General features: G+C 46.5%; 2 protein-coding genes across 3 annotated transcripts in view; both read right to left on the reverse strand.

Annotated features, from left to right (window-relative positions):
• The window catches only part of LOC135825034 (uncharacterized), a 114,024-nt gene that overhangs the window by 63,335 nt on the left and 37,649 nt on the right, over positions 1-13,040 (reverse strand). The window lies entirely within an intron of this gene.
• Positions 815-8,905, reverse strand: LOC135825385 (uncharacterized). The gene is made up of 7 exons (XM_065338120.1): positions 8,255-8,905; positions 7,770-8,003; positions 5,454-6,285; positions 4,384-4,740; positions 3,193-3,234; positions 2,691-3,017; positions 815-1,699 (listed from the first exon to the last, which is right to left on the reverse strand). Exons 1-6 carry the CDS (start codon positions 8,687-8,689, stop codon positions 2,716-2,718), a joined length of 2,202 nt encoding a protein of 733 aa, XP_065194192.1. The 5' UTR covers positions 8,690-8,905; the 3' UTR covers positions 815-1,699; positions 2,691-2,715.

Below are 13,040 nucleotides of genomic sequence, written 5' to 3' on the forward strand. Positions count from 1 at the left end.
TCTGAGATGCGTCGTCCACTGAGCTCAGGATACTCTAGGATCCACAGAAAGTTTCAAACGGTACTCGTGCGACTGGAGCTGCAAGTGGGTCCACTTACCAGCGAGTGGGCAGCCACTTCACGCTCCACAGGTAGTCCATGCTAAATTCCAGTACCAGTACTAGTATCACTATGTTCGACATCGATGTCTTCACTGACTTCAACCTGCTTTTCTCACCCTTCTTCGTCAGTAATAATATTATTTGTTCTTCGTGGCCACATCGTACCGCTTCAACAAAGTTTTCACAAAAAAATCAAGCAGCGTAGGAACTGCTTTTGTTTTGCATTAGCCATGGCCAGTGATTCTTTCCAGCGTAGAAACAGCCACGGCTACAGAAACCTGCAACGAGTAGAACTACATCCTGGAACAACTGCGAGCACAGAGAAATCAAAAAACTTCTTTCTGAACAACAGCTTGTTTCCGCATGCGCATGGAACACAACATTTTTTGAATCTCGCGGCAAAAAACAGATTTCGGAGGTGCCCTTTTTACACTGCGCTGCGCAACTGTTCGGAGCCTCCTTAAAGTGACCACGTTCATATCATTGTATTTTCATGCCGAGACCCCCCAGGCTACACGCATGATTGAGCTACATGTACAAGTAAAGTGTTGATCAATGAACCGGATCCCATCAAGCTAGCCAATGTCATGTCAGGTGCCTTGCAACCCTAGCCAGACCTGCCAACCGTTGGTATATTCACTGGAGCAGGGTGCAAACTTGACTCCCACGACAGGATGATTTCATTTGGGCCGGCACTACATTAGTCCAGGAGAATGTGGTAAAGGCAATGACTATTTGACAGAGCTAACAGAAGATACAGACTGGCTCTCCAGCATTCACTCGGCCAATAATATAAAATCAACTGTCAGCGACATACCGGTAGAATATCAATCCCAGGGCTCATCAGCGGCCAAGGGGGATAGTAGGGAATCAACAGAAGGGCGGAGGGATGAAACACTACTAGGTATGTAAAATACATGTGTGGAAGTACAGGTGTCTATGTGCTAAATACATAGGTATAAGTACACAATGGAAGCGGTCCTCACCAAGAAAACATGCATAGGTATAAGTACAAATGTCTATGTGCATGAGTGCATCATCAGGCTGTTCAGAGTGCTCACTGTCCAGTGGACTGAGCTGGTAATACAAGACAAGAGTGAGTGAATACAAAATGTAGAGCTCCAATTGGGATTTGAATAGAGTAAAATAGATAAGCAGTGTACATTGCTCAACGATGTGGGCATGACATCATCACTATGGGGCATTACATCATCTTATGGGCATGAAAGCATGGATTAGTGAATGACATCATCACTGTGGACATAACATCATCATCATCATCATCATCATGAACTGGTGGACAGTGAACAGCAATGCACAACTGTGGCACTTGCCAGAGAAAACAGAATACATGTTGCCAGAAATACTTCCTCATCAGGAAGAGATCAAGGACAGTTAAACCATTTCAAGAGAACGAGCTGGAGAAACGTCTGTTGAAACGCGGCTATAAACCACATGCAGAAAATCATAATACATCAGCTTATCATCAATCCATCCTCGACCTATACTTCACAGGGTAAGTCCAAGTGGAGACGATCGATACACGTCTAATGGACAACTGGAAGTCAGCAGTAGCGAAAGATCCCAGAGAAACATCGCCTGTATTGGACCAACGCAAGAAAGACACAATCTGGAGGTGTGGTATTTCAAAGGTGTTTGATTGTCAGTAAGTTAGGGAGCCGCAATGTCCAGGGAGACGATGCCGGTGTTTGGAACGTGAAGTGCTGTGAATGGCTTCCCCGTCCAGAGCAATTTTATGCTCAGAACTTTGTGATGGCTGGTTTGGTTGAGCAGTGCTTGGGGTTATTAGCCCGCAGCGAGCCACATGTATCCGATAACCGTATTGCCTAGGTGATCCTAGAGGTTCGAATAACATGCATGAGGACGTAGGTAAAAACGAAGTATAGTGAGGGCCCTGAGCTAGGCAGCTGTCCCGTTTCACGCTATGGTCTTAGCTTCTTTTCTGCTTTTTTCTTTCCTTTTTTAAAACTTTTTTCCGAACATAACATGAGATTCAAACCAGCTAAAAACGTAACATCTGGTGCATAGCTTAAGGCATGACATGAGTGATTTGTCCCTGCCCTGGCGATATCGAGCACTTTGTGCAAATACATGTACATAGCAGCTCAGCTTGTAGTACGAGCCATACATTCCGTATATACCGTCATTGACATGGAAATCCAGTGAAATGACGGGGGCCGCCACCCTCAGTGCGTACAGAAAGTTGTGTGCATGCAGTGCACGTCTTGATAGCAGTGCACATGTACTAGCGGCTGTCATGGTGCCGCTTGACCTCCGACTGGATTTCCATGATTGTCCACTACAGTAGACATGCAGTCAGACCTCGCTTATCCGGTCCTCTTTTATCCGGATCCTTCGCCATCCGGAAGAAAATCGCTGGTTACCGATTTACTGCATATCCCATGCATACATACAGTATGTGTGTTCGATTTTCCGGTTCCCTCGCCTATCCGGATATTTGTGTGGAAAACGGATGTGTGCGGTTATGTGAAGTCTGACTGTAGAGCAATACGGGATGAATCGCACTCGGAACTCAAAGCAAAGTCCAGTTATAATGCATTTGGCATACCTGGGTAGTCATGACAACAGAGGCATCATGGCCGATCAAGGAGAGCCTCAAACTCAGTACGCTTGAATGCGAAGAGTGAGTTCATGTCTGTGATGATGTCCAAGAAGATGATGAACGATGCACGCCCAGACCCCTGCATGTGCTGCAGCAGTTGCTCGTTGTGTACATTTGAGCCCTCACGTCTCTCTAGCTCAATGAAGTGCCTGATATCCAGGTTGTCTGCAAGAAGCATCCGTGCTATGGCTTTGTCGCGGAACGCTCTGGAGTTCAGTGAGATTATCCATCTTCGGTACTTGTCCAGGCAGAAATCTGGATGGTCCCAGGGATCTAGGGGAATACAGCACAGAGCACAATCCAGGCAAATATACCAATCTACTGCTATCTGCATAGAGAACCACAGAGCAACAGAGCATAATTGCATCTTGATATGGGTCATATCCAGAGCACAGTCACACCAAGAATAATGAAATATCCTATAGAAAATAAGACAGGAAAAACGTACTGTACTCCTCAGTTGCTGGTCTGGCGACGTCATCAGAAGCAGCTGCAGTCAGATTGGCACAGCATGAAACCACACACATGTACTGTCAGGTGAAAACCTCTCACTAGAGATTACATTTTGCTAGTTTCACTACCAGCACACGCACGCGCACGCACACATGCAAGCAGGCACGCACACCCACACGCACACACACACACACACACACACACACACACACACACACACACACACACACACACACACACACACACGCACACACACACACACATACACACACACACACACACATACACACACACACACACACACATACACACACACACACACACATACACACACACACACACACACACACACACACACACACACACACACACACACACACACACACACACACACACACGTAAATCACTGTAAATCAGACTGTGAGCGTATGTGCATGGGTTTTGGGTACTACACTATTCAATTGTGGAGATGGAATCCTAGACGTCTCCCTTTGTGAACCAGTGCAATTCTTTCAAAACAAGAAAGTTTCAAGACCGCACAACTTTACCGCTTTACCGTGGTAAGAGGGATGAGTTCATGGTCAGAAGAAATGACATCATCACTCACTGGCATTACATCATCATCCATCACTACTGTAACCACACAGGATTGCCAGTAAACAAAGAACACATGCTTCAGACATGCACACCAGGTGGCTTGTTTGACTAGCCAATCCGGATTCAGATCAGATCCCCTGGACCAGGCAAAACAGCAGTTAAAAGGCAGACTTGCGACTATACAGCTATGCACCAACACACATCCACATCCATCTCTATATCCACTCACGCACCCCGCCCACGCACCTCCACCCACGTACCCCCACCCACGCACACCCAGCCACGCCTGCGTACAGAAATACAGGCATACTGTATTTTCTGGAGTATGCCACACTGGAGTATAAACTGCATGGCAACCTTTTGTCACAAAATACCTCCAATCAACCCCATTAATTATCACCATCAATTTGGCCATCGTTGTATAAGCCAAACAGATTTTGTTTTGGGTGGATTGCTGTTGTTTAGAGTGCCCCTTATACTCTGGAAAATGAGGTACACATACGCAGCATGCACACACACACATGCGTGCGCGGACCCACACATGCACACACAACACGAGTACATGTATCAATGCAAGACAACCACCTACCAGTCGTGGAGTGGATATCACTAGGGCAGACAGTACAGAGGACCCGACCTGGACACTCCAGCATTGCCTGATACAGATCTTTGGCACTGGCTATCTTGGGAAGGATTTCATCCACTAGGGTTAGCACCACACTGTCAGGCAAGTCGGAAATCGACCCACGAAACAGATCAGTAGCCATCTTGGTCTGGCAGTTCCTCAGACATTCGTCCACGTCGTCCAGGAAGGATATATTCACCTGTCCACATTCTATCAGTCTGAGAAGACAGTCGTGCAGTGGAAAGTCGGGGCGTAGAAGAATGCGATGCTGATAGAAGGCTGAGCAGAGACGAGCGGCTCTGCGACGTTCCTCAACCGTACCTACACAAGGAAATACGAGTGGAACAAAATACAATCCGGGCTATGACCAAAATGTTGTCATAAAACCTTTAATGGACTCGGATGGAGAGCCAAGATGTGCTAGAGCTGTTAGCCAGTTAGTTGTAGAACGTCAGTACCGTGGGTCAGTGTCGTGCAATGTTATCGCATGAGCTGATTGTTTAGTAGCTGCTGGTGTTAGTGGACATTATAGCATAACTTGTAGTTTATTGATCCTTTCTTCTTTACTATAAAACCTTTAAAAAAGACTTTATCCACGTCATTTCATATGACTATACAGACAAACAGAGAGACAAATAGACATGCAGAGAAACAGTCACAACCACCCACACACAAACATACACACACATACACACAAACATACACACACATACACACAAACATACACACACATACACACAAACATACACACCTCAGACCTCGGACCTCAGACTTGCCCATCGCGGAAGCGATGATAGCGAACAGCTATGTTATACATAGCAACTTACGCTGGGATAACACCATTCAACAGGTTGCAAAGATGATGAATTGACCCTCACTAATTTTACCTGGTTCTCTGGCCAGTCAATCAACCCCCCCCCCACACACACACGCACACACTCACGCACGCACACACACACACAGACACACACACACACACACACACACACACACACACACGCCCATACCAAGGCATGACACACAGTGCCACTGACCTGCATTACAGCAGCTTGCAGACACAGCATACGGATGATATTTTCTTGCGTCGGGCACCCGCTCATCAGGCATGACAAACTGAGCACGTAGTCGCTCACTGGAAAGGAACTCCATGGTAGCATCCAGGTCTCCTTGCTGATCCCGCTGTCGCAGAAGATTGCTACTCGGCAGGCACCCATCATCGACGAACGCCGTTGACATGTCAGAACCAGGAGATTGTTGGCGAGGAAGAGCAGAGATGTGGTCCCAGATAGTTTCCTGCTGAGTAGTCACGCTACGCTGGTCGGGCCCTCTGGTTATGATGTTGAGCGCGAGTTGACCGTGTGGGATCTCCACCAGTGTGTCCGTGTTCACGTACTGAGGTAGCGAAACACGAACACCTCCCTGCCAGACAGGAAACCTGCGTGTCCTGTTGGTGAAGGAGTTGACGAGTGACATTTGTATGGTGGGCATCAACGCTGCGCTGATAGCGACACCAGACTTACAGTAGAGACGGCGACCAGTGTAGTAGATGTGCTGGTCGGGGTTGGCTTTCTCCCAGTGCAGACTAGTGCGTGATTCAGCCTGTGCAGGAAGAATCATGACTTGCTCACCATCCTCGGTTACATGGCACATACCTAGGCGTACGGCAATGTCGAGAGCGTCTTCACCACGCACCGGCGAATCTTTGGCCAGTACTTCAATGACATGGCTGTGCGAAGCGAATCCAAACTCATCACAGGTAATTATCGGTGGAGGAAATGACTTTGGCGAATAGAATTTTCCTGTGATGTCACTCATCAACCATAGAGGTTGAACGACCACCAGCTTGGCATCCGGAAAATAGAACACCTGTAGTGAATACACATAGATACCCCACGTACATACATGTACACGTACACACATACACATATGCACACATACACACATGCATACATGCACACATACACACATAATATAGTGACATTCACACAATCACACATGCTGGAGCCACACTTTAGATGAGCTATTTCAGGCCCCAAATCGCAGGTGTGCACTATGAGAATGCACGAACTTCGAAAATTGGTGCATTGCAACAATGCAGCAATGCTTTCGAAGTTTGCCACCGCTGACCCGGGGCAAGCCATATTCATACATATAATGATGTCTACTGTCAGCTAAACTGCACATGCATGATGGGTACGAGACCCCATAAGTAGCTCATGCATTAGAAAAAGCTACACGAAATAATGCTGTGATAATTTTGCTAATGGTCCCTCTATAATGCTGTTATCCATTACCTCAACTAGTGAAGATTCTGTGATACTGTCTTTATAATAGTCTTAATAGATACTGGAAGGTTCAATGGACTTTTCGTGTGCACTGGATGGTAGTAGTAAATCAGTCAAGTGTCAAGTCAAGTCGGCGGAAAAGCGCGATCTCCAGAGTGGGAGCAAACCCTTTCCAAACAAATCATTGCCAAAGTCGCTACCACTACTTCGTTTTAAAATCGATAATTTCCTCAAATCTAGGCTGCCCATCATACTGCGAATATACCTTGAATTGCCAACACGTTGGTCAAAGGAGTTGGTGCGCATTATACTCTGGCAAATGTGGCAAATACATACCATGTTTCATGTACCATGTATACATGTACACCCATTGCAAGAGAAACACAAAAATCTGCAAATGCACTTGATATGCATGTACAGATTTGCTCTTACAGCAACGATAGTGGACACGATCTGAATGAAACAGATCAAGTGATGATAGCCTATTGCTGCCTGATAATGTCCCTGTACAAAACAGCCTACCGTTCCCTGTGTTTTCTTGTATATCTGTAAATTGCTCTTCCCTCACTTGCGTAGAATACTCTTTGAAGCTGCCCCAACTGACACTGATTATGACCATAGGCTATTACCGTATGTCCCCGTAAGTTAGTACGTACTAACTTTCGAACTTAGCAGCCACATGAGTACTAACTTTCGGGGGTGGTACTATCTTTCGGGGAGTACTTTTTCATCGGGGGTAAATGACACGCAGTGGGAAGCCTGCGCAACTCTAGTGTCCGTGCATATGATGTATGTACTGTACGGTGTCTGTACATGTAGGACGGGTACGAGCTTACTATCTTTCGGGGGGACTGTCTTTCGGGGTAATAACCTCGGCAGTGGAAAGTGTATATTTTATAGGAGGGTACTAAGTCATTGGGGAGAACTAACTTACGGGGAAATACGGTAGTACTTCAACACGATTTTGTTGCACCCTGGACATTACACGTCGGGCAGAATATTGCGGGTTCCAAAAGGATTTCTCAAACTTAAGAAGAAAGTACTGGGAGCAGCAAAGTTACTTACCAGCGCTTTCTGATGGAGGTTGAACAGCTCCATGTTGACATCCAGGACTTCCTTCAGCGCTTCAACTGGTATTGAAGAGTCACCGCAGTTGTAATCAAAGCGAGCAATTGCTCCAGCCAGGAATTCCATAAACTGGTCGGTGCTGATAGCAGGACTGTCTCTGCATTGATCACGAACATTCTCCAGGTGTGCCTCCGAAATGGACGCAACAACTTCCGAATCAGGTCCAGATGCCTATTGAGAACATGGCATTGGAAACAAGATGAAAACACTTTGAGAAAGGTGAGAGAGAGAGAGGGAGGAGAGAGTGAGAGAGAGTGGGAGAGGTGGGGTAAGGAGAGTTGGGGAGGGGTGTTTGTTGAGGCGAGGGATCAGGGTTAGACTTGCAAAGCATCAAACTGTTTAAAATGATAGACGAAAGCCAACACCACATAAAACAACAGGTTCCGTTGATGATTATGATTGTTGAACGTGGTCAAACTTACTTGTTGCACCTTTTCCTTGTGTCGTTGGATCAATTCTCTCAATGCAGCCACACCTTCACATGTCGCGCTGATGGCATTGACGAATGGGATCGGTTCATCCAGGAATTCCAGATGCACGCCTAAGATGTTCTGCAGCGTTGCACACTCCTTCTCAATGGCGGTCATTTGCTCCTTGGAGAGTCGGTCCCGGCGTGTCACAACAATAAGAGCTTTGTTGCGAGTGGTTGTGCCCTCTGCGCAACTGCAGGCAATAAAATCTGCCCAGGTGCGGATCCAGCGTCTCATGTTCACGATGGGCTCCATTCCCGACACCGTGAGCAGATTGAGAGCCCAGACGTCGGAAAATTTCGTCAGTCGCTGATGTTGTGACATGAATCGATACTGACCTCCAAGGTCGAGGTATATCGTACCGTAGGTATCCACGTAACGTTGCATACCTCGTGTCCTGGAGGCCAGTATCGTATCGCATTGGTCACCGCGGAAGAAATTCACGACTTTGCCTAAGAAACGGCGACGGCGTAGAATCGATTCCAGAAGGGATGACTTTCCTCCGCCAGGGTGACCCAGAAGTCGAACAACCAGTGGAGATTGCTGGTTAGCTTTCCGGCGGATTCTGTTCAGTGAAACTTTCTACAAACACAAGTCAAGTACGAAAGAGAAAAGAGCAAAGAAAAAAGCAGGGCACATTTGATACACAAATTTCAACTACTACTACTACTACTACCCATGCTTTGTTCAGAGCTCTTGCCTTGCAAACTAGTATACACTCATCTAGGCCTGCCCAAAACATTTCTGCATTTCGATCTCTTGTCTTTGATTTTACCCTGATCGTTTTCACTACTGCAATTCCACTGCCCTCCACCTCCATCATGCCCCCCCCCCCCTGTTCGTCCACCTTTGCTTCAGTATAACCAAGAGTACATAAACAGTGTTTATGTACTCTTGGTACAACCCATTAGGGACCGGCGGATTCTGCTCGAAGAGGTGGCAGATTCTGCTCGAAAAGCAGTGAAATTGGCAGAACCATACAAACCTTTTGGCGGGCAATTCCTCGAATTCTGCTCCATTTCTTTATCCACATGCCAAACATGCACGACACTTACCAGAAAAAGTACCGAATTCTGGCAATTTTTCTGCCGGCAGAATCCGCCGGACCCAATAACCCATCCCTCGTCTCTTTGACAAGATCAATAGTTCCTTCCGTTGCCTGCTTTTGTGTGGGTGCAAAAGTGAGTCCCGAGGTCATGGGGTCATGAAGGATTTCCTGGTTCTTCCATTTCCGTCATACAAGGTCATGGACCCCTTGCACACAGAAGACCCAGTCAAGACGTCATGTGTGCACTTTCATGACTTCCTTTTTTGGTCAAACCGGCCCTGCTATAGGGAGCAGACCCGTTATAGGGACCCACAGATACTCATCTACACTCAATTTCTCTCAACTTTAGACAATAATGTTTTTTTTGTTTTTTTTGGGTTTTTTTACTAGAGCCACGTAAACCCGTCATGTGTGAGCCATGAATAAGGGGAGTGGTGGCGTGGTCTGGGATGCTCTGCCGACCTTGGGTCTCGGCTTCATCACAACCAGGCGCGCCAATGTATACTTGTAACAGGCTAAATCAGAGTCTCAGTCGAATACTTGAACGTGGGCAATTCAGGTAAAGCCTTAGCTGTGAACTAACGTTCAGAAGGTTCTGTTTAGTCACACGGATTCAAAATCAAAATGTGTAAAAAATACTTGCACCGGTATGATGAAAAAACAGTGTTTTGGCCACAAACAAAACCCTGGGTTAGAGTCCAAGTACAGGAAACAACGAATACACTTCGAAGTAATCCTTGGTTATCTTTGTACTGATTATGGGTTAGCTGGCTTCAAATGCTTGTAATCCGAGAGTACTACTTGAAGTATTATCCAGACAATGTATCACACTCATGCAGTTTGATCTTTCAACACGTCTGCTGTATACGTATAATTATAATACAACCGAACAGTACGCTTGTACGTGAAATATAAACCGACATACAAACCGAGGCGAAGCCGGGGGTTTGTATGATAGTTTATATTTCACGCACAAGCGTACTAGTGGGATGTATTATACTTATGCTGACCTTCATACAAACTGACAGTCAACTTCTGCCTGTTTCTATGGTGGCGGTCTATATGGGGTTTGTATGGGGTTTGTATGAGGTTTATATACCCAGTATAGGCCGCCAGCATGATGGGCAAGTTGACTGGAAGTTTGTATGAAAGGTCAGCATAAATGTGCATATAAAAGAACATATATGAGCCGCAGTCAGCGAAAACGACCCTTAGAGGTTTCGTAATTTTTTTCGAGAAAAAGGTCGATTTGTGACGTTCAATGAATTTTTCGATCGCGCTGAACTCCTTGCTTGAAGTAATATATGTTGAAGTAGTGGTGTCGAGTGTCGACTTCAGTGTTCCTTGATCTTGTTGTGATGGCTGCGGACGCCAGAGCTGTTCGCAGAGCACACACGGCAGTCATGGTGTACAGCTAGCTCGAGCCTGGTGGGGAGTGGATGCTGAAGTAGCCGCTGAAGTTCAGAGACTCGGCGTTCTTTGGCTCCTGCTGCGATGCGGCTCAAGGTGGCCGATGACTTGTCGAGAGTCGGAAGATGAGGAGTCGTCACCGGAGATAAATTCTGAGTCTGGGGCTAGTGACGGCAGCGACGTCGTGTCCTCAGCGGTGGAGGATGAAAAGGAAGACGAGATTGCGGAACGACTCCACGCAGGGTGCAGCTGCGAATATGTCGATCATTTCTCCGCACTCATCAGCTATTCTTTGTCATTATAGCTGCTTACTGCACTATTTCAAAGGTATTCAAGCTGCCTACCCAACTTAGAATGCTGAATATTCATTGTACACATACATCGTATACATACATTGCACCAATTTGGAGTACATCTTTTCAATTGGTGTACACACCCGTTTTGAATACAGTAGCCCAAGAACGCGGTTTCAGAGGGCCAGCCTAGCAAAGTTCTTATTTTTCAGCGCCCCAGGCTACGTTCTTATTTCGCGTTCTTACGCGTCCAACATGACCCGTGACGCTCATGTACAATGCACTTTGCGCTACATGTACCGGTTGTACACTTTACATGCACGTGTAGTATGTAGCGCTGCACTGGGTGATGTTTTCGCGAGGACCTGACAAGAGTTTGTGGTTGCGGACTTGTTTTTCGTGTACGTACTCGGACAAGATCATGAAGGTTCAATCCGCTTGCAAAACCAACCGGCGCTCAAATATCACGTCTCCGGAAAGCCGGTAGCATTACCATTCTGCCATTCTGCTACAGAAAGGTGCAATACCAAAAATGTCACGTTCTTAGAAATCTTGGAGTTCGTTCTTAAATCCAGGCTGGGGCGTTCTTAGATTTCCAGCCTGGACGTTCTTGGGGGCCAAGTCTACTCTAGGAATATTGAACTTTTTCTAGGCTGAGGTCCTTCAGCAGATGTGTTTCAACAAATTTCTAACCAAAAAGGAATCTAAGTTAGAGAAATAACACTAAGAGCAACAACAGTGAAATTTACAAGTGTGAATTTTAACAATCAAAGCGAGAAATGAACAAAGGAGAAAGGAAGGAAAGACAACGTGATAACACATAACAGCAGTACTTTACACCTAGAACATTAACGGCCAAGCTTGGCCGCACTAAACACGACACGTTACTTGAACAATTTCAACCCAATTATACTATCTTTCTGCACACACAAATTAGGCTTGTACAGACGCTGATAGATAGCTTCCAACACTTTTAACTGTAGTCCATAACCATGACGACCACGGCACAATACAGTGAACGAAGAGTCGGAATACGCACCGCAACAATCAGGACTAGCCAGCAGATGATTGTACACTGAAGACTTGCTACCACGAAACCTACGCACAACACTAACACTCTCACCGGCACTCTCACCATCACTCCCATCACTGCTCTCCGACTCACTGCTCCCTCCGCCGTCCGTTCCATCCTCCGCTTCCTCTGTACTCTCTCTCTGTCTCGTCCATCCCGCCTGACCGGCTCCATTGAACTCAACTCGGCCGTAACCCTGCTATCACGTCCCTCCTTTCGCCCTCGTCCGCTGAGTGCGTAGCTTCTGTTGTAGTTGGCTGTTGATCGTCTTGGTCTTTCAATTATGGGCTTGGATGGTGGATTAGTTGTGGTTGCTGTAGATTGCGTTGTTGGTGTTGGTGTGGGAGTTACTGATATGCAAGGTGGGTCTTTTTGAGTCGGCATTTGTAGTGTTAATGCAGCTGTCAGTGTTGCTCGCGGTCTGCCACTGGCAAGCTCCACCGCCGCAAGAACCGATGGCGGAGGATCAGGAGGAGGCAGTGGGATCGGAGAGCAGTGATGGGAGTGATGGTGAGAGTGCCGGTGAGAGTGTTAGTGTTGTGCGTAGGTTTCGTGGTAGCAAGTCTTCAGTGTACAATCATCTGCTGGCTAGTCCTGATTGTTGCGTTGCGTATTCCAACTCTTCGTTCACTGTATTGTGCCGTGGTCGTCATGGTTATGGACTACAGTTAAAAGTGTTGGAAGCTATCTATCAGCGTCTGTACAAGCCTAATTTGTGTGTACAGAAAGATAGTATAATTGGGTGGAAATTGTTCAAGTAACGTGTCGTGTTTAGTGCGGCCAAGCTCGGCCGTTAATGTTCTAGGTGTAATGTACTGCTGTTATGTGTTATCACGTTGTCTTCCTTCCTTTCTCCTTTGTTCATTTCTCCGCTTTGATTGTTAAAATTCACACTTGTAAATTTCACTGTTGTTG

This window comes from Sycon ciliatum, chromosome 9 (genome assembly GCF_964019385.1).
Source record: "Sycon ciliatum chromosome 9, ocSycCili1.1, whole genome shotgun sequence".
In the NCBI taxonomy this organism is placed as follows: Eukaryota; Metazoa; Porifera; class Calcarea; order Leucosolenida; family Sycettidae; genus Sycon; species Sycon ciliatum.